Source organism: Pan troglodytes, chromosome 11 (assembly GCF_028858775.2).
Source record: "Pan troglodytes isolate AG18354 chromosome 11, NHGRI_mPanTro3-v2.0_pri, whole genome shotgun sequence".
Lineage (NCBI taxonomy): Eukaryota > Metazoa > Chordata > Mammalia > Primates > Hominidae > Pan > Pan troglodytes.
This window is the reverse complement of record NC_072409.2, coordinates 11,210,308-11,232,275: the sequence shown is the minus strand read 5'-3', so window position 1 is coordinate 11,232,275 and position 21,968 is coordinate 11,210,308. Positions and strand designations below refer to the sequence as shown.

Here is a 21,968-nt window from a genome sequence, read left to right as displayed (position 1 = left end):
CCTCTACATCTTTCAGTGCTATCTGGGCAGCCCCTTCATTCTCTCACAAAGTTCAGGCCTTACCAAGAAAGAACCTGGAAGTCATTGAGGAAGTGTGCACCAGGGGGTGATGTAATCCACCCTATAGTTGACTATAGGTCAACTATAGTTGACCAATCCTATAGTTGACTATAGGATCCCCTGGCCCGGACTGCCTCAGTTTCCCAGCCAGTGCCTTCCAAATCTGCAGTGGCCAGTCCCCCAAGCACAGGTTCCCCCCAACAAGCACACTCCTCGGGCTCTGCTCCACCATCCCAGTTCCAGGCCAGCATGGCCACACCTCCCTAGCTACGACAAAACCCCGCTTGCCGAGGTAGCCCTAGCTTACCTCCTCCTCCTGATTTAGACAGCACGGTGGCCCCAGCTTTACCCAGATGGGGTCGCTGCCCTCAGTCACAGTGCAGTGTTCAAGGTCCCTGAGAAGAATGCATTTGACTTAGCGAAGTGGGGATGGGGTTGGGGGTTGTCACAGTTGGAAACTAACAGTCAAGACTCGAACCCACCACAACTGGTATCCTGCAAAGCTCCAGCCCCTTAGCCTCAAGGCGTCAGGCGCCACAAACGGCCACCAGGAGACAGCAATACCTCCACCTTGATGGGTGGCGGGATCCCGGAGCCAACGCAGACCGGACGGCGGAACGCCGCTTTAGCCCCGGGTGCGGGCATCTACCCAGCGCGGACCCTGCGGGCAGGCTGGGCGACGGCGCGGGAGGAGGGAGTGGCTGGGCGGGGCCACCGAGTTTGGGCGGGGCCTCTTGCGGCTGGGCGGGGCTGTGGCGGGCCCTGTCAGAGCAGAACTGAGCAGGCGGTGGAGCTGGGTCTGGTCCGGGCACGGAGTGGGGGCTTCGAAGGGAAAAGGCGGGGCTCCTGGGGGCGGAGCCATACCTGTGGGCGGGACATGGGAAAGGAGGGCCCGAGGGGCGGAGCTACAATAGAAAGGGCCAGGAGGTGCTGAGGCGAGGAGAGGCCGAACTCCAAGGGACGACGCTCGAGGAAGCAGAGGTTTGGGGTGAGTGCGAGGGCCTTGCGCGAGCTCAGTAGTGCAGGGGTAGGTGAGGGGGGCCTGGGTCTGTGCCGAGGGGCAAGCAGCAGGAGGGGTGGGGTCGTGGACGGGACAGTCGAGGTTAGGGTGGGCGTTTTGGGCCTGTGGGCCTCGCAGAGGTGCAGAAAGCCGGCGGCAAGAACCCCGCGGGGCTGGCGCGGGAGGGGCGTTACCGGAGCGCGGGGCGGGGCGTGGGCGGGGCGTGGGCGGGGCCTGCTCCGGGCTGAGGGCGCGGGGGAAGCGGAGCTGGAGTTGGGAGCGGGGCCGGGGCGGGGCCTGTAACAGGCTGAGCGGGCGCGGGGCGGGGCCGGGACCAGGGTGAGTGATCGCGGGGCGGGGCTTGGGCCCAGCGGAGGGTCTGGGCAGGCTGGGGTTCGGGGCGGGGCTGGGGCGGGGCCTGAACCAGGATGAGAGGCGCGAGGCGGGCTGGGCTGTTGTTCGGGGCGGCGCCGGGGCGGGGCCTGGACCCAGCGAGGGGCGTGGGGCGGGACGCGGGCTGCGGCGCGCGAGCCGAGCGGCCGGCCGAGGCCCGAGCCCACCCGAGTGCTCCCGAGCCCGCGGCCCCCGCCCGGGGCGATGGAACCGGAGCCCGGCGGGGTGGCCGCTGCGCTCCTGCGGCAGAAGAGGGCGGCGCTGCGGCGCAGGGGGTGCAGCTTCGAGAGCCCAAGGTACTGCGGACGGGGAGGGGTGCGGCCGGGCGGGGTGCCGGCCACGTGGGGGGATGGCGATGTGAAGGGACAGCGGGGCGAGGCCGTGGCGTGGGAAGGGTCTGCGGAGGTTCTCAGGAGCCCGGGCGCGGAGCCCGGGCTGAACGGCCGTGGGCCGTGGGAGGGGCCGGGCCGTCGCGCGGGAGGTGCAGGGACGGGTGTCGGGCGTCCAGAAGCGTCGGTCCAGTGGCAGGCCCCGCACGCCCGCGGCTTCGGCGGGGCATGGGCTGAGGAGAATGTGCCCTGCCCACCTCTGGTAAACCCTCAAGGGCAAGGTCGGGAGCTCACCCCTCCGTCCACTGGAGGCTTCCTTCCGGCGCCCGCGTGCCCTGGCAGCCGCACACCTGCTGCCTCCGCGGCCCGGCTCGCCCTGGCGCCCGCGGCCCCCGCGCCCCTCGCGCCCCTCGCGCCCCTTGCGCCCCTCGCGCCCCTTGCGCCCCTCTCCCTCGCGACGCCGGCCTCTGCCCGGGCCGCCGGCGCCCCTCGGCTGCTCTTCCCCCGGGGCCTCTCACGGGACTACCGCCGCCCGGGCGCGTGCCCTCCCTCGGCTTCCCTGGCAGTCCCTGAACTTGGAACGGATTCTCCTGCTTCGACGTCGCTCAAGTCGGCCCTACGATTTTCTCAGGTCTTGGAGATGACTCCAACGTCCTCTCAGCCACACTTCCCATCTCTGTTCTGACACCTCTGAAATCCACACCCCAGCCGGCCGCGAAAGGGGTCTTCCTAAAGCCGTGACTGTGCCCTTCGCGGCCAACACCACTTGAGGAGCTCCCCATCACCCGCAGCAGTGGTAGGGACCAGAGTGGGGGACAGAGAGAGAGAAGGATGTGGACTCCGACCCGCACTGAGGCCAATAAGAGGGTTCCATTGCTAGGATAAAAAGCAAACTAACCAGGATCCTTAAGATGAAGTGCGGGGCCCTTGACTGGGCCTTTTCCCTCCATCCTCAGTTCTTGGCATTCCCTGCCTCACCCTTGGCGCTCCAGCAGTACTGGTGAGCCTGGCATATAAGCATCGCGGGGGCAGGGAACAGAGCTGTCCTGGTCACCCCTGGGTGCCCAGAGCTGGCTCAAGCCTGGCCCATGGGACATCATCTGTGTGTTGTATGAGTCAGTGTCTGACCGCTGGTGCTTCCTCCCTTGTGCTGCACTGTTTCTCATCTGGGCCCTTATTCATATCACACTCTTCTCTCTACTTAGAATTTTCTTTCCTTTCCTCTCTGTATACGCCCACCCCTCCTCCTTCGGAAGTCTTCCTTGAACCCCAGATTGAGCTCTTTGCTGTATTAATAATCTGTGCACCTGTCTTCAAGTCCACATAACACTGCGTGTAGTTACCCAGGTAGTATGTCTCCCCCACTAGACTTGGAGAACCAGACAGATAACGGTCTCTGTGCTCATGATGCTTACATGCTTGTTGCTGGAGCATGAAGGATGTGAGAAACTGAACCAAGGGATGAGGCTGAAGAGACAAGCCGGAAGCTGGATCCCTCAGGCCTGAAGTGGAATGCATGGAGCAGCGCTGTCCCGTGGAACTTTCCGCAGTGATGGAAACCTATAATCCATGCTGTCTGTTATGGTAGCCTCTAGGCACCTGTGGCCATGCAGCACTTGTAATATGGCTAGTTGAGCTAAGGAACTGAATTTTACATTTTATTTAGCTTTAATTAATTTAACCGCCTAGGACTAAAGTCTACCATATTGGGCAGTGCCAGTTTAGAAAATGTTTCCCTTTGAATTCCCACTTTTATTACCCTCTCCTTTGTCTTCATAACCTTACACCTGAAAGACTAATGATTTCCTGGCCTCCAGAGTTTTCTTATTCTCTATTTGATACTCCATGACATTATCTTATCAGCTGTAGGATAATAATGATTATCATTTTTTCTGACTATAAAACTAATTTGTGGGCCAGGCGCAGTGGCTCATGCCTGTAATCCCAGTACTTTGGGAGGCCGAGGCGGATGGATCATTTGAGGTCAGGAGCTTGAGACCAGCTTGGCCAACATGGTGAGACCCCATCTCTACTAAAAATACAAAAATTAGCCGGTTGTGGTGGTGGGCGCCTGTAATCCCAACTACTGAGGAGGCTGAGGTTGGAGAGTTGTTTGAACCCAGGAGGCAGAGGTTGCAGTGAGCTGAGATTGTGCCACTGCACTCCAGCCTGGGCGACAGAGTGAGACTCCGTCTCAAAAAAAACAAAAAACAAAATAAACCTAATTTGTGGCTGGGCATCGCGGCTCACACCTACACTCAATGCATTGGGAGGCTGAGGCACGAGGACCGCTTGAGGCCTCAGGAGTTCAAGACTAGCCTGGGCTACATAGCAAGACCCCATCTCTACAAAAATTAAAAGAAATTAGCCAGGCATGGTGGCACATGCCCGTAGTCTCAGCTACTCCAGAGGCTGAGTCAGGAGGATCACTTGAGCCCAGGAGTTTGAGGTTATAGTGAGCTGTGATTGCACCACTGCACCCCAGCCTGGGCAACAGAGCAAGACCCTATCTCAATAAAATAAAACAAAACTAATTTGTGTTTGTGAGAAGAAATCTGAAAAATCAAGAAAAATATAAAGAGGATAATTAAATGTTTATTTACCCATAATACCACTAGGTATTAACTAGCCTTTTTTCTTAACTATGTATGTGTATATTTATATTAATGTTTTAACTTGCTTTTCCACTTAATATAGTGTAAGGATTTCCACACATCCTTAAACATTTCTGAAATCTATTTTAAATTGCTGCCTGGTATTCTGTCATATGGATATATTACCATTTATTTATTGGACACATGTAGTTTACTTACAGTTTTTCACTCTTACTAAAGATGCTGTAAATCCATGTGCATTTGTTTAGCTATGAAGAGGTCAACTTTTATAAACAGGTCATCATAAATTTATAGAAGTGATGGGAGTTATTGGATCAAAGAAAATGAACATTTTAAAGCCTTTTGAAGCATAATGCCAAATTGCTCACCAGAGAGTTGTACCAATTTATAGTCCCCCAAGGGCATATGAGTGTGCCTGTTTTTCCCCACTCTCAATACTAGGCATTATCATTTATAAATATTTGCCAAAGTGGTACCTTGTTTTAATTTGAATTTCTTTGTTTCATAGTGAGGTGAAACTTTTCCTTGTATTTATCCATAATTTATACTTATTTTTATGAAATATAGACGCATACACTTTGTCTGTTTTCCTTTGGAATGCTTATGCTTTCCTTATAGAATTGAAGCACTTTTTATTTATTTATTAAGGAAATTAATTGTTTAGGTCAAATATATAGCAAATACTTTTTTCAGTTTATTATTTGCCTTTAATTTTCTTTATGTTTCTGATAAAGCTTTTTTAAATTGTGGTTGTTGTTTTAAAATTTAGTCAGATCTTCCTCCTGTTTATGCTTTTTTGTTGTTTGTTTGTTTGTTTTTGAGGCAGAGTCTTGCTCTGTCACCCAGGCTGGAGTACAGTGGCTCAATCTCGGCTCACTGCAACCTCCGCCTCCTGGGTTCAAGCAATTCTTCTGCCTCAGCCTTGAGTAGCTGGGATTACAGGCGCATGCCACCACACTCGGCTAACTTTTGTATTTTTTAGTAGAGACGGGGTTTCACCATGATGGCCAGGCTGGTCTCAAACTCCTGGCCTCAAGTGATCCACCCGCCTCGGCCTCCCAAAGTGCTGGGATTACAGGCGTGAGTAACTGTGCCTGGCTCTGTTTATGCTTAAGTAAAAGTGAATTCCTTAACTTAAAACAGATAAATGTTCATCTATACCTTCTCCCCTTATTTTTGTTGCTTCGAAAAACTACCCCTTAATTCATTAATCCAAATTACCTCACAACCCTGACTGTGTGTCAGAATCACCTGTGGACCGTCTTAGCCATACAGGTGCATATGAGTGCCCCTTGATTCAGAAAGTTCAGGGTGGCACTGGGCCTGTGGATGTTCAGAAAGCTCTGCAGGTGCTTCAGAGGCAACAGCGCCTGCCTCAATTGTGGGCCTGTTACCAGATTAGCCTCCGTTATCCAAAGTCCTTAATTCTTTCTCATTTCCTGTTATATCCATTTTATTTATTCATTCATTTATTTTTGAGACAAAGTCTCACTCTATTGCCCAGGCTGGAGTGCAGTGGCACAATCATAGCTCACTGCATCCTTGAACTCCTGGACTTAAGCGATTCTCCAACCCCAGCCTCCCGAGTAGCTGAGACTACAGGTGAGTGCCACCATGCCCAGCTAATTTTTAAAATTTTGTGTGGAGACTTGATCTCACTTTGTTTCCCAGGCTGATCTCGAAATCCTGGCCTCAAGCTATCCTACTGCCTTGGCTTCCCAAAGTGCTGGGTTACAGGCTTGAGCCACCATACCCAGCAGTTTAAATGCCTCATGTTTAGGGCTTTTCAGAATCTGGTTTAGCCATATTTACCTAAGCATCTTGTTGGCATCAGGAGAAGAAAGTCCTTATTTTCACTTTGGCAACTCTGTTGGCTAAATATCTGATGTCAGCTCTGATAACTAACTAGCCTGCAGACACAGCAAACTGATGAATGTAAAGGCGAAGGGAAAAGCCCAGGCATTAGGTCTCCAGGCAGGGGCAGTGACAGACTAGCTGGGAAACCTGGATGCAGTAGAATAAGACACTTATGCTGTTAAACCACTTGCCCTGGATGTGTTTGCCATCATTTTGTAGGAAGGCACATCAGTTAGTGTTAAAGAACAAGGGCTTTGGAGTGAGACAGACTTGGGTTCAAGTTTCTGTCTTTTCACTCACCACTTGTGAACTTGGACAAGTTGCGTAACCCCTCTGAACCTTGGTTAACTCCTTTTTAAAATGACCTGCCTCAAAGTATTGCTGTCAGCTTTAAATGAACTAATTAATGCAAAGTGCTAAAAACAGTACCTGGCACAAAGCTTTAGTAAATGGTAACTGCTCTGGACAAAAATGACAAACATTCAGCCGGGCATGGTGGCTCATGCCTGTAATCCTAGCACTTTGGGAGGCTGAGGCAGGCAGATCACCTGAGGTTGGGAGTTCGAACCTGACCAACATGCAGAAACCCCGTCTCTACTAAAAATACAAAATTAGCCGACGTGGTGGCACATGCCTGTAATCCCAGCTGCTCAGGAGGCTGAGGCAGGAGAATCGCATGAACCCAGGAGGCGGAGGTTGCGGTGAGCCAAGATCGCGCCATTGCACTCCAGCCTGGGCAACAAGAGTGAAACTCCATCTCACCAAAAAAAAAAAAAAAAAAGACATTTACATAAAAATTCTTCTCAACCTTTTCCTCCCCTTGCCTGATTGAAACTTCGGCTTTGTCTATTCAGTTTTTCCTCCTCCCCTGCCCTCAGAATAAGGTTCTGCTTTGCTTTGTTGCATTTTTGAGCTGCAGATTTAGGAAGAGAGGAGGTGAGGAAAAGGACAATAGGTACCTAGGGAAATGGTTAGGATTGGCTGAACAAAACTTTTAGGGGTGTTTAGAGGTGAAACATACAGGAAAACCTACTTTGTGTGAGGGAAGCTAATACAGGCAAACGATATATATATACACACATATATATGTATGTGTATATATGTGTGTGTGTATATATACATATATACATACATATATATGTACATATACATATATATACATACATATATATACATATATATTATTTTTATTTTTATTTTATTTTTTTTTGAGACAGAGTCTAGCTTTGTCACCCAGGCTGGAGTGCAGTGGCGCTATCTCGGCTCACTGCAAGCTCTGCCTTCTGGGTTCATGCCATTCTCCTGCCTCAGCTTCCCTAGTAGCTGGGACTACAGGCGCCCGCCACCACGCCCAGCTAATTTTTTTTTTTTTTTGTATTTTTAGTAGAGACAGGGTTTCACTGTATTAGCCAGGATGGTCTAGATCTCCTGACCTCATGATCCGCCTGCCTCGGCCTCCCAACGTGCTGGGATTACAGGCGTGAGCCACTGCGCCCGGCCAGGCAAACGATATTTTAAGACATATATCTGTTGTCTTTTGTCCCTTTGTGGTGATCAAGAAATTGATGAACCAGAGTTATTTTAAATTATTTTCTATTGCTGAGCTGTGTCATTTTGGCTGCAATATTTCATAGAGGCCAAACCACATATGAGCTACCACATTAAGAGGGTTATATATTAGTAGGATTGAATTTCTGAGGTAAATCCTGAAGATCAAATAATCTCAACTTTGAATGGAACTTTAGACATCACCTAGGTCAACTGCTCAGACATTGCTTCTCAAAGTGTGGTCCCTGGACCAGCAAGCAGCATCTGCATTCCCTAAGAACTTGTTAGAAATCAGATTCTCAAGCCTCACCCCAAATCTACTTAGTCGGAATCTGTGGAATGGGGCTGACGAAACTGAGTCAGATTGCTAATACAGTTCTCAAACAGAGCATAGATAGGAGGAGGGCTTCTTAAAACACAGTTGCCTGAGCCCCACCCCCAGAGATTCTGATTCACAAGGTCATCAGTGGGTTCTATGAATCTGTGTTTTTAACACGCTCATAAATAATGCCATACTGCTGGCCCAGGGACATACAGTACTTCGAAAACCAACCCTCTGAGTAATACCAGAATCTTTCCTGCAACAACCTTTGTAGTTGATCATTTGGCTTCTGTTTCTTACATCTAAGGTCCAGGAGCCCACCACTTCATAAAGCAAACCTTTTTAATATTGAGCAGCTGCATTAGCTTTCCCTGAGAGTGAAGTCAAAGCTTGCCTCATTATTCTTGCCACCCATCACTCATCATGCTCTCATGGCCACTTGCAGTACCAGTGTTCGTAGGCTGATTCCAGGTGTAGCCTTAATTGTCAGGTGGCTCTTACCCACTTGTAATCACCATTGAACCCTTCTCCTTCAGCTACTGAAGCAGGAGTAGTAACTCATCAACATCCCTTCTTTTTGTCTTTTTAAAAGACAGAGTCTCACTCTGTTGCCCAGGCTGGAGTACAGTGGCATGATCATAGCCCACTGCAGCCTTGAACTCCTGGGCTCAATGATCCTCCTGCCTCAGCCTCCTGAGTAGCTAGGACTACAGGTATGCACAACTACTCCTGGCTAATTTTTAAATTTTTGTGTAGAGATGAGGTCTTCCTGTGTTCCCCAGGCTGGCCTCGAACTCCTAGGCTCAAGTGATCCTTCCACCTTAGCCTCTCAAGGCACTAGGATTACAGGCATGAGGCACCGTGCCCAGCCTGCATTAGCATCTTTCCTGATTGGCTGATATCAGTGCCTTACCAGTAGTTAAATTTTTTCTTAATATTGTCAAAATCTATGAATGACAAGCAAAGGAGAGTTATTGGTTCCTGCAATTGCAAAATGCTGGGGTAGACCAAGTGTTGGGAAAGGATGGCTCCAGGTGCTTGAATAATGACATTAGTAGTCTTCATCTTCTGGGTTGACTTTATGCTCAAGGCCTTTCCTCATTGAGGCAAAGAAAGTTAACTACTCCAGACTTAATTTCAATGTAGGATCCCAGCAGAAATATAGGACTGCTTTCTCAATAATTCTAGCATATGACTTGGCATGGTGGCTTGTGCCTGTAATCCCAAAATTTTTGAGTCCAGGAGGTCGAGGTTTCAGTGAGTCATGATTATACCACTGCACTGCGGCCTGGGTGACAGAGCAAGACCTTGTCTCAAAAGAAAATAAAAAATAAAAATTAGTTGGGCATGGTATTGCATGCCTGTAGTCCCAGCTACTCAGGGGGCTGAGATGAGAGGATCACTAGAGTAGGAGCTTGAGGCTACAGTGAGCCAGGATCATGCCACTGCACTCCAGCCTGGGTGACAAAGTGAAACCCTGTCTCTTAAAATAACAATAATAATTCTAGCATATGTCCCTGAGTTGACATTCATTGGCTCTCTTGGGTTCCATGGTCATCCTTGAACCAATTGCTTTGGCTAGAAGGGGGTGAAACATGCTGATTGGCTGGGCCTGGTCACGTGCTGAAATCTTCCATTCACAGAGACCAAGAAGTAGTGATTTCTCAAAGGAAAAGCACAGTGCTATTACCAGAAGAAGGGAATTGATATTGGGTTGGTAGAAAAAAAAGTCATTATATCTGGGATGCTTTTCCAAAGTATGAATACCCAGATGCCACCCAGGGTCACAGAATTGGGGTTTCTGTATTTTTTTTTTAGTTTTTGTTGTAAAAGCCTGCCTTAGTTAAGTGGTTAAATTATGCTTGCTAAGTTTAGCCACTGTGGGTGCAGAGCCCTACCATAGACAGAAGATTTTGAATTACAAATGGAAAACATATTTTCTACTTTCCCAAATATTGCTCTGTGCATGGTGGTTTCCTTATTAGTAATGCATAGAACCCACGCCTTGTGAGAACAAATTCGATGCCAAGACAAATGCTTTCTTGTTCCTGAATGTTGCTTTCCAGGCCAAGATAAGTTCAGAAAAGAGCAGTTATCCATTATGCGTCGGGGTGCCTCCTTTTCTTCTTCCTTATGTTTCTTGGGACTCTTAGAGTTTGTTTTTCTTGTAGTTTTCCAGACTTTCTTTTTTTCAGGTAGTTTTGTGAACAAATATTTTAATGTGAGCTTTTTTCACAGTCTTCATTCCTCTGTGTTCCGTTATTACTTTTTTTGTTTGTATCAGGCCCTTAAGTATTTAATCACAAATAAATCTGCTGCTGTCAGTTTTCTTTTGGAAAAACAGCAGTCTTCTTGGGAAAGACTATTAAAAGCTGTCTTGTATTGGGCTGACATAATGGGCTCTTAGAGCCAGCAGAAGAAAATTAATTTTCATATTATGTCTGTTCTCCTAAGAGCAGAGAAAAAACAACTTTTATTATTCACTAAGATTTTAAATTAATGCAAACCAGCTTCCTTTCTTGGAGGAAGACAATACTCAAATTAGTTTTGCTTTAGAAGGTTAATATGAGAGATTATGCTTGGTTGTCTGGTTTCCAGAGTTAAAGATCTTAAGAGAGATGAAGTCTGACAAACAGTGCTGTAGGAAAATTATAAAAGATTTGTCCTTTACAGTGAGACTCACGGCTGGTTTTCCTGGGAGGAGAAGTTCTACAGCAGCATGCAGAGATATACAGAGGCAGAGAGTGTAGAGATGTGGGAAAATAGAAACCCCACATCTAGTTGTCTCTAGAGCTAGGATCTTAGAGGACAGTAAGCAAGTATGAGTTAGCAATGAGGTGTGACTGCCCAAAGAGATTTACGAAGAAGGCTATTCACTGTAGGATTGCTTGTTGCCCTAGTCCATTTGGGCTGCTAAAACAAAATCCTTTCGACTGAGTAATTTATAAACAGAAATTTATTGTTCACACTTCTGGAGGCTGTAAAGTCCAAAATCCAGGTACCAGCAGATTTGGTGTCTGGTGAGGGCCTGCTACAGCACCTTTTGTGTCCTCATGTGGTAGAAAAGGTGAATAAGCTCTCTTGGGATTCGGTTATACAGACACAAAAGGACATATTCATGAGAGCTGAGCCCTCGTGTCCTAATCGCCTCCCAAAGGCCCCACCTCTTAATACTACCACGTTGGGGATTAAGTTTCAACATATGAATTTTGGAGAGACACAGACATTAGATCATAGCACTTATAAAAGTTTTTTTTTTAAGTCCATCAGAAGTATGTCAATATGAATAATATGTTAGAATTTATATTTCTGCTTGGAAAGATACCTAGCATATACATATGTGTTAAGTGAAGAGAAATAAGCAGCTTCTGGCGATAGCCAGGGTACAGAATTGCATATGTAATTTAAAAATTCTAGTGGCCAAATTATTGAGAAAGTTTCCTTTTTTCCCATACTGTCTTCAAAATCTAGTATGCATTTTACACTTATAGCACATCTCACTTCAGGCTAGCCACATTTTAAGTGCTGAGTAGCCACCTGTGGTTGGTGGCTGCCTTAGGACAGAGCAGATATGGATCCTCAGGTAGGAAACGTTTGAAAGAATGCACCAAGGTTTTTGTTTTGTTTAGCTTTGTTATTTAATGTAACTGTGAATCACAGTGAAATAGGGAAACAGAAAAATTTTGTGGAATAAAGGGATATCAGGAGATGTTAGGAACGAGAATCACTACAGAAACTTTATTAGTCGGAAAGGTAACCTGTGATTTGGTAGACTTTGATTAATTGTTCATATAAATCCCAAGTGAAATGTAGACTTGAGACTTGAATGTGAAATCATTGTGTCATGGATACATAATGTGATTGACATTTTTTATTTGGGGGAAATAAGATTCATATAGTTTTTTTGTTTTTTTAAAAAACAAAGAGGGAATGATTTTCTGTGTCATATGTTGATAGCTCAAACAAAATGAAGAACTAAGAGTTGACCACTGGGTTTAGCATTATTGGTCCTTTGGTGGCCTTTGACAAAACTGTTTCTTTGGAACAGTGAGGGTGAAAATCTCACTGGACTGGCTTCAAGAGATAATGAGAGGAGATGATTGGAAACAACGACTACAGTCAACTGTTTGCACAGGTGGAGGGAATGTGAGTTGAAAATTTGTTTTTGTTTGGGTTTTTTAGCTCTTGTTTTATAAAGGTGTTTATATCTGATGGAAGTGATCCAAAAAGGGAAAAAATCAATATGGGAGAGTAGTGTTTTACATGAAAAAGAAAATTCATGGAGGATATGACAGCTGCCTTACCACAGTTGACAGGGTTTCATTTACAAAGAAATTAGGCTCACTCGGCATATGGCCTTGGCTAGACCTGAAATCACAGTGGGTATGAGGTATATTAAAACTGGTTGGACTCAGTACCTGAAAGTACATTCCTACAGTTAGTTCTGCCCCAAGCTAGGATGGCTTACTGTAAGGAGCAGTAAAAAATGTTATTATCGGAAATGTCAAAGCATCTATAAGTTAGACTAGTATTTCTCAACTGTTTTATGTTTTCTGCACACTTTTGAATATAATTTTTGGTAACAAACTTGAAAAGACTCAAAACAATGCTAAGCAGGTCAGCACCAGTGATAGCACAATCACACTCCAGTGTAACAGTGACCTCAGAAGTATTCTCAATTAGTGTGCTGTTAGAAATAGGGTCTCTAGACCTATTGTCTCTAGACCAGACAGTCCGGAGCACAGTGGCGTGATCATAGCTCACTGTAACTTCGAACTTCTGGGCTCAAGTGATCCTCTCACCTGATCCTCCCACCTCAGCCTCCTGAGTAACTAGGACTAAACTTTTTGTAGACAAGGTCTCACTATGTTGCCCTTGCTGGTCTTGAACTCCTGGCCTCAGTTCCCCCTGCTTCGGCCTCTCAAAGTGCTGAGATTACAGGTGTGAGCCTCCACATGACCCTAGTGTGCTATTCTTTTGGTTGCTTCTCGACATTTCTTTGCTGCTTGAGCAGAAATTCCTAGTGCTTTGAGCAGGCTCTCTTTTATTCTAAAAGACAACATTCCTATGTATTCCAGTAAAAATATGCAGTCTCTTTTTGTTGCCCACTGGAGGTTATCCATTACTCCTGCCAGAAGAAGAAATTCGTGCCCTACTCTGCGCTCTGCACAGGGTCAATTAAACTGTTAAGCTCACAATCCAATCTGACAGACACTAAAAAAGGCATATCAGTTAGTAATCTGTTGCAGACAACAGAATCTACTCTACCCAATATAAGCAGTAAGGGATGTTGTACTGATCCAGGGAATTAAGTGTGTACAAGTTTGTTGGAAGGGCTGGAGAGCTGACTGCTGTCTGAGCTCCCAGGACCACTCTGCTCTGCTGTCTTCAGGAAAGGAAAGCTGCTGCATCATGTCAAGAAGCTGATCAATCAAGAAGCAAGGAGCTCCTGGCACCTTGACTAACTACAGACCCATGCTGCCGACTCTGCCTGGATCCCCAGAGCCACCACTGCTACTTCAGAAAGCTGGAGAATCAAGAAGCTGCTGACTCTAGAACCATGATACTCTTGTCACTGTCTGTAAAACCAGAACAATGCTTATATCCTCTCTTTTGCACCACTGACTCAGTTCCAAGTCAGAGTCTCTCATGAGTGCATCTGACTTGTGGAATATAAATCACGTCCAGAACTCTTAACTGCAAAGGAGTTGAGAACATTTAAGTTTTAGCTTTCCAACTTTTGCACAGTGGAAGGGGACTGAAGTGGGTATTGAGCAAGTCATTCCACAGTATCTGCCACAGACAGTATTTTTCTCCAATCATAACAAAAATAAATGAGACATATTGATGGAAAGTTGGTCACACAGTAGCCAAAGGTTCCCTGTACATGGATGTGCTGTTGCATAGCTGGCATGCCCATGTGGGAACCACCTTATTGGGTGAAGAGGTAAAAATGGGCAATCCAGCCTCAGTTGGGTGCTTGAGGTAGACTTTCCAACCATAAGTGTCAGCGATTGCATAGTTTCAGCACAAATGGAAGTAAGGACATAAATATCTGTCTTGCATTTTATGACCAGAGAAAAAAGTGTCTCTAGAAGCACTGCCAGCCACTAAGTATTCCCCAGTGTCAGTTCCATAGATCAAGCCCGGGTTGATGTTTTGCAGATGGATTGTCTTTGCTCCTGTGCACTTGTCACAGTCCTCACAAAGCAGCTGCCTATCAGAGACTGGTAAAGCAGTGGAGCAGGTTTCCCATCCGCCTGACTAAAGCCAGCAGTGACCTCATTCAAGAAAGGCCAGATCAACCTGACATGTTCTCCCTATGCCAGACGAATACCTTTCTAATGCTTTTGGCATTCACATAGTCATGTATTCATTCAGCAGCTATTTTTGGAGACCGCTATGTGCTAAGTGCTTGGGATACACCATGAACAAAACAGATGAGGTTCCTGCCCCCTCATGGACATTCTAGTGGAGGGAGATAGACCATGTCCCAATAAACAAATGCGTAACTAGGATGACTTCCAACAGTGATGAGGGCTGTGGAGTAGGAGGTGATAGCATATAAGGAGTGTGCATGGGAGGGGGCCAGTTTAGATTTGGTGACGGAATCTGGTGTCCACTCCTGATTCGTCCACTGACAGCCGGCTGCTCACTGTAGCCTCCCACTGCGCCAGCTCTGCAGGCGTTGCTGCTCACTTGGTGGCTGCATCACTCCAACCTCAAAAGCTGATATTGGTTTGAAGACCTGCAAAAATGATGAGTTATGCCTGGGTCCAGGTAGTTTTCAGTGAACAATCAGAACAAGGAGTGTGCAAGATTAAGGGTGCAAGTGAGTGGGTGTAGCTCTCTGAAGCTTCCCATGTTCCCTGTGGGATATGGCTGAAGGTCAGTGATCAGGGTGGTGAAGTGGCTGCCAAGTTGAAGGAGCCAAAACTGAGATCTTGTCCTTTTTGCTGTCGTGCTGCATTCAGGGGTCTCCCTGCTAACATTTGAGATGACTTCTGGGCACACTTGTGTTCTTCCATGGTCTTTTTTTTTTTTTTTTTGAGACAGAGTTTCGCTCTTGTTGCCCAGGCTGGAGTGCAATGGCGCGATCTTGGCTCACCGCAAACTCCGTCTCCCGGGTTCAAGTGATTCTCCTGCCTCAGCCTCCCGAGTAGCTAGGATTACAGCCATGTGCCACCACCCCGGCTAATTTTGTATTTTTAGTAGAGACAGAGTTTCTCCATGTTGGTCAGGCTGGTCTTGAACTCTCGACCTCAGGTGATCCACCCACCTCGGCCTCCCAAAGTGCTGGGATTACAGGCGTGAGCCACCACACCCGGCCTTTTTTTTTTTTATTTTCGAGGACAGAGTCTCACCCTGTCACCCAAGCTAGAGTGCAACGGTGTGATCTCAGCTCACTGCAACCTCTGCCTCCCAGGAAGCGACTCTCCTGCCTTAGCCTCCTGAGTAGCTGGGATTACAGGAGCATGCCACCATGCCTGGCTAATTTTTTTGTTATCTTTAGTAGAGACGGGGTTTCACCATGTTGGCCAGGCTGATCTCGAACTCCTGACCTCGTGATCCGCCCACCTTGGCCTTCCGAAGTATGGTCTCTTTGAGACTTCTTAATTAGGCCTCATCAGGCCTGGCTGTGGCTGCCACAGCTAGAGGAGCCCAGTCGAGCTCCCAGACAAGTTCTCTGGACTGCTGTTACTTCCTTGTGGCCTTGAGGAGAGGCCTAACTGTGAAGTAGGCTACGTTTCTCTCTACCTCCATCTCTTTGGACTCACAATACTAAGACTCAAGGCACACCTAGGGCTTGGGAGTCACAACACAGGAGGGGAAAACTGTAAACTGTGTGCTTCTCAGGGCTGTCCTCTGTCAAATAGGAAACCACATACATACAAAAACACTTTCCATAGGAGAACTGCTCAGGGATACCCCCATGTCCTCTCCTACAGGTCCACTGCCCCCAGAAAGCACTTCCACACTGAATCATCCTTTCTCCTACCTTATTCTGGGATATTTATCCTAGAGCCTTGTGAAATCTGCCTATTGCAGTATTGGACGTTTTGAGAGAAGCTTTGTTCTCTTGGTGTCTTATTTTTCACCTGCTCCCTGTGGAAACCTCCTGATCTGTACTCCTCATCTGTCCGGTGCTGCGTTTCTCATAGGTCCTGTGCTCGGTAGTCTTGCGTGTTCATCTTTGACTAGAAGCAGCTCTCCTGGGTCGTGTACCCACTAATAATGTGGGTGGAACCACCTAGACTCCCTCCCGCTCTATCTGAGCAATGGTTGGATCTTCTCTTTTAGAACCTGAGCTTGAGGTCTGGCCTCAGGAATTGGGGAGGGTACAGAAGCAGTAGGAATGTGCCATCTCTTCTTACCAGTCCCACATTTTCCCATCAGTCCACCCAATTACCTGTTCCTGTGCTGTATCTGACCCCCCTGGCAGGGCTTCCCTTGAATTTCCAGCCTTCACCCCCACTTCAAGGCAAGACCCTCTGTGGGTCAGTGTGATTTCCCCTGACTTGTAGTCTTTCTTTGGGCAGGTTCACATGTACTTTTGGTTAATATCTTTCAAGAGATCTAAGTGGCTCCTAAGACATACTTATCCCTCTCTTCTTCAGCCTGTCCTCAGAAGGTCACCCTTTCTCATTAGAAAGCTGGGACAGTGAAAAAAACAAAGAGGAAACCCTCTGCCCAGTCCCACCCTTGCTGCCAGTCCTCACCCCTCCAAATCAAGCCTGGCCAGGCCTTCAGGACACGCCAGGTCATTTCCCTCACATTACGGGAGATGTACAGACTCTCAATGATCTCTTTCAGTTTGTCTACACTTAATCATATGTAGCAGATCTCAGAGTTCTAGCATGGAGTTTGGCCACTCTCTTGTTTCAATAAGTTGTCTTTATATATTGAGCTACTTTTTGCTTTTTTCCTAGAGTGCCAAGGAGTTATTATGCAAATGAGTACTTACTCCACTTCTTTCCAAGAAGTTCTTCAACTGCTATATATTTTAAATAGTGAGAAGATAAAGGTAAAATATGTCAGAAGGTTAAGAGGAACATATTTTTTAAAATTAGAAAGTTAGGACTAGAAAAGATAAAAGAAATGAGTAAATGGATTAAAATTAACAGTGAGGAGACAAAATCTGAACAGTTTTAGAAGTCAGAGAATTAGATGAAAGTGCAAAAAAAGAACTCTAAGAGTAACGATGGCAAAAAGATAAAATTAAATGAGAGAAAAGGTTTAAAAAGGCTAGCCTTTTAAATTTTTAATAAAATCTTTAAAGGGCTAGAAAAGAACATGGTAAGATAATTAAATCATCTTAGTATTTAAAGATTAAAAAGCTAAAAAGAATGTAAACAATGTATTCTGTAATATTCCAAATTAAGGATGCATGTATATTTACTGATGTAGAAAGATGTGTAAGACCTCTAGTTTAGAAAGAAAAGCAAGTCACAGAACATTGTATAGTCCAAGCATATATATTGCATAAAGGTTTGCAGATAGAGAAAAGAATGGTAGGAAGCCAAACTACTGAAGTGGTAGGGAGCTACTGAAGAGGAAAGGGAGTGGGGTGGGGGGTGTCATGGACATCGTCAGCCAGTCCCCTTAGGTGCCCTCAGGTCCCTTTACCGTTTCTGTGCTCTTTTTCCCATCCTGAGTGCCATGCACCGCCAGCCCTCACAATGGTAACTCGCAGGTGAACTGCCTTTGCACCCTTGCACCCCACATGTGTAGACAGCTTGAAGGATTCACTTGGGCCTTTACATCACCCCATCCTCACTCCCACCCTGTGGCCCTCAGCCAGTAACTGAGGCTGCAGGAAATGGAAGCCTCGCCCCTTGTCTCAGGTGGGGACAACTCTGAGATGTCAGTTGCCTTGAGCAGCAGTGTCCAAAATATAAAGCAACCTACATATGTGACTTTACATTTTCTAGTAGCCACATTAAAATTCATTTTAATAAGGGGCTAGGCATGGCATTCATGCTTGTAATCCCAACACTTTGGGAAGTCGAGGTGGGAGGATCACTTGAGCTGAGGAGTTTCAGACCACTGTGGGCAACATAGGGAGATCCATGTCTATACAAATAATGTTTTAAAAAATTAGCCAGGTGTGATGGTGCACACCTGTGGTCCCAGCTACTCAGGAGGTTGAGGCAGGAGTATCTCCTGAGTCTGGGAAGTCAAAGCTATAGTGAGTTATGATTGTGCCACTGCACTCCATCCTGGGTGGCAGAGTGAGACCCTGTCTCAAAAAAAATTTTTTTAATTAAAATCATTCTAACAGTGTATTTATATCATTCAACATGTAATCAGTGTGAAAAATTATTAATGAGATGTTTTGAATTCATTTTTATTTGTACTAAGTCTTCAAAACCCAGTGTGTAACACACTTCACTTGGGATGTCCCCATTTCAGTTGCTCAGTAGTGGCTAGTGGCTACCCAGTCGGACAGCTCAGCGTCAGTCACATGGAAGCTGTTCCTTCGCAGGGCTCTGCCGGAAACTGAAGTCTCACTGGGTTTCTTCTCGTTCCCTGTCCTGCTTCCTCCACTCCTTATCGGTATCTTTTGAGAGCACTGCTTAATAAATCTTTTGCATACAAGTATTATCTTTGTAATTAAAATAAATCTGGGAGGTTCAAAAGAAAAAGAAAATGTCTCTCATCCTGAAGCCCTGATTTGTTATTTATTTGTTGGTGTATCACTAAGGTAGCCGTAAACTCTAGTGACACTGGGTTTTAGAAGACTCGGGGCTCCTTTGGGTAAAGAACAACTGATAACAGAACCCTGGTTTCTTGCGCTTTGTCATGAGTGGGTGACTTGAGCCTTTGATATCTATCTAGTTGCTGCCAAGATAAGTGGCCTGAAGCCAGCCTAGGGTGAGATTACCTAGAAGTCTGGGTCAGGTATGCAGCATGTGGCCTCCTGGGCCCAGGAAAGGCAATGGGGGAAGCCAGGTCATCATTTATAAGAGGAATACCAGAGGGACCTGACAAGAGAGAAGACAAAGGGGACAGGTAGGAGGTTATGTGAGTCTTGAATCCTTCCTGCATTAGGCACAGGTCATTAGAGTGACTTTTTTGAGGTTTTTTGTTTGTTTGTTTTGTTTTGTTTTGTTTGAGACAGTCTCGCTCTGACACCCAGGCTGAAGTGCAGTGGTGCAATCTCGGCTCACTGCAACCTCTACCTCCTGGGTTCAAGTGATTCCTTTGCCTCAGCCTCCCAGATAGCTAGGATTACAGGCGTGAGCCACTATGCCCGGCCTGGTTTGTTGTTGTTGTTGTTGTTGTTGTTTGTTTTTTAATATGCCTGCAGCCTTGGGTCTAACTGGCACCACTATAGAACCTTCAGAGTGGCCAGTGCCTATCTGATTCCAAAGCCCCAACTTGTGTGGAGTCGCTTTTCTTGGTCTCCAGCCTCACAGCACTCCCTTCTCATGCATAAAACCTTTCTGAGCCATTAGGCCTTTTGTCTTTTCTCAGTCTTTCTTTCTTTCTTTTTTAAATTCACTCGCGACTCCAGCCAGAGATGTCACATGTTTCTTAAGAAGACATTATAAAGAGTCCCCTTTGACCAAAGTGTTACATAAAATTGCTTTTTATTTTTCCATTTCCAAGTAATTGGATTTTGCTGGCTTGTTTGTCTGTCAGTTGAGGTAGAGATGAGTGAAGAGCCCTGCTAATTGGCTCAGAAAATAATTCCAGTCAGAAGGAGTGTGATGCCTGCATTTCCTAACAAAGTAGCCCCATCATCCCACAACTGCCTTTTCCACCTTCCTTGATGCATCATCGGAGAAAGGAGCAGACACATCTCAGGAATGCATTTCTCAGTTTATTCCCATGAACAAGCCATTTATTAATTCAGCAAGCATTTACTGCTTATATATACTATCTGCTATTACTCTTGAACTGTGGGCTTTAGTCCTTGTCTCCAGTGTTGTTGCCAGTCTAGGCCCTTTTTATGGCTTTTCTTGGATTTTTAAATTAGAAGATAAACCAAGTGCTCCTGGACTACCCCAGTAATGGCCATGAAGTCCTACCACCAGTGATTCTCCAGAAGCATTCTAGACATAGCTTCCCTTACCAAATTCATACTGCCTTTCTCTAAACAAGTTTGTGATTGTTCAAATGCTCACTGGGCCTCCTTTTACTTTATACTCCACGGACTTAACTGATTGCTGAGGGATGTAACAGGACTTGGATGGTTCCATGGCCCAATGCTTCCTTGATGCAGTAAGGTCATATGCGGTCTTGGTGGGGCCCCTGGGTCTTGAGGGTGCTTCAGTGTCACCCTCCTCCTTGCTTACCAGCAGGGCTGCCTTTGGGAGGAGGGTAAAGCAGGCCAGGGATTGGCCTGCCGTTCTTCTCTGTCTCTTAGTGCCTTTCCCAACTCTTCTGTTTCAGGACAGCTGCCCAGCCTCCAGGCCCACTGATGGACCCGTTAACGAAGGTGCCTTGTGGGAGTCAGATGGCACAAACCATTCTATGGAAAGCAAAGTCGTCTCTCTCCTTCGGCATCCAGCCCCTTCAGACATGGCCAACGAAAGACCCTGAACTAGAGTCCCAGGTCAACCTGTAAGTAAGTAAAAGAAGCATCATCTCAGTTTGGGTTTATGTTCACTATAGCTTGAAATCCCTTAATGTTTAGGAAGAATATACTTTTTACTTCTGGGGGGATAGTGGGGAGGGAGAGAGGAGTGGATGTTTGGTTGGGAGACTGCATTTCTGTTCTTATTTGTGTATTTAGTAATATTCATTGAGCACCTACTCCGTCCAGGTCCTGTGTTAGACATTATGAGCAAAATAGATTCAGTTCTTGTCATCAGTGGGCTTGCAGTGCATGGGACAGATAGCCATTACTCAATTAATCACACAAATAAATACTAACAATATTGTAATAAGCTCTATGAAATGTGCTGCCTTGATTCAATAAACATTTACAGAATGCCTTCTCTGTGCCAGCAACCTACTGGGGATATTAGAGAATAATACATTTTACCTACCTTTGAATATAAATAGTATATGGAAGCAAAAACATTACAATGTAATACAAAATAAATTTTAATAATAACTAGAATAGAATTAATACATCAGTAGACTCTAAGGCCTATAGGGTGGTAACTGTGTTTTTATATTTACTCCTGAATCCCCAGGCCTTTGTTATGGTGTATGATAATACTCGGATGAATGAATAAGTAAATGAATAAAGATGCTACAAGAGAGGGGTACTTAGTTTTCCAGGGGGAATCAAAGGCAGCCAGATGCAACAACACGGTTGACTTCAAAACAAATGAGATGCTTCATCAATTCAATGCGACAAATATTTGGATGCTTGTTTACTGTACCCAGTGCTTTTGTGAAGCGAGTTCCTAGATAAGGACATGGATCAGAATCACCAGTGGGACTTTAAAAATCATTTATGCCTGAGACCTGCCCCTTGAGATTCTGACTCAGTGGATCTGAAGTGGGTGAAGGAAGACACTTTGTCTGCCCTCAAGGAACTCCCTACTTATCCAGGGAGACAGACAAGTCACCAGGTCACATCAGTGATGCTGGAGAAGCAGCGTGAATAACGTGCTAAAGGAAGCCATCACCTGCTGGAGGACAGGGAAGAGAAGGGATAACAGTTGAGCTTGGCCTTGTAGGATGAGCATTGATCAGGCAAGAGAGAGAGGGAAGAAGACCTCTTTAAAACAAGGATGCCACAAAGCAAAGGCTCACATGCATGAGGCTGTGTTGATAGGCAGTAAACCAACAGTTCTTAACCCGGGTTGCACGTGAAAATTACCCAGGGTAGCTTTAAAAACATAGAAGTCTGCCCTGCCCCTCCAAAATTCTGAGATCTAGGG

General features: G+C 46.3%; 1 protein-coding gene across 3 annotated transcripts in view; it reads left to right on the top strand.

Annotated features, from left to right (window-relative positions):
* Nucleotides 1-776: 776 nt before the first annotated feature.
* Nucleotides 777-21,968, top strand: part of GARNL3 (GTPase activating Rap/RanGAP domain like 3) — a 170,371-nt gene continuing 149,179 nt past the window's right edge. Inside the window, exons 1-2 of one of the 3 annotated variants that reach the window (XM_009457312.5) lie at nt 777-1,048; nt 20,524-20,694. In XM_009457312.5, the coding sequence (XP_009455587.1) occupies nt 20,552-20,694 (143 nt within the window). In that variant the 5' untranslated portion in view covers nt 777-1,048; nt 20,524-20,551. Of the gene's footprint in view, nt 1,049-1,584; nt 1,750-20,523; nt 20,699-21,968 lie in introns of those variants that run through there. The other 2 variants (XM_054659081.2, XM_009457311.5) reach the window with 2 other exon arrangements.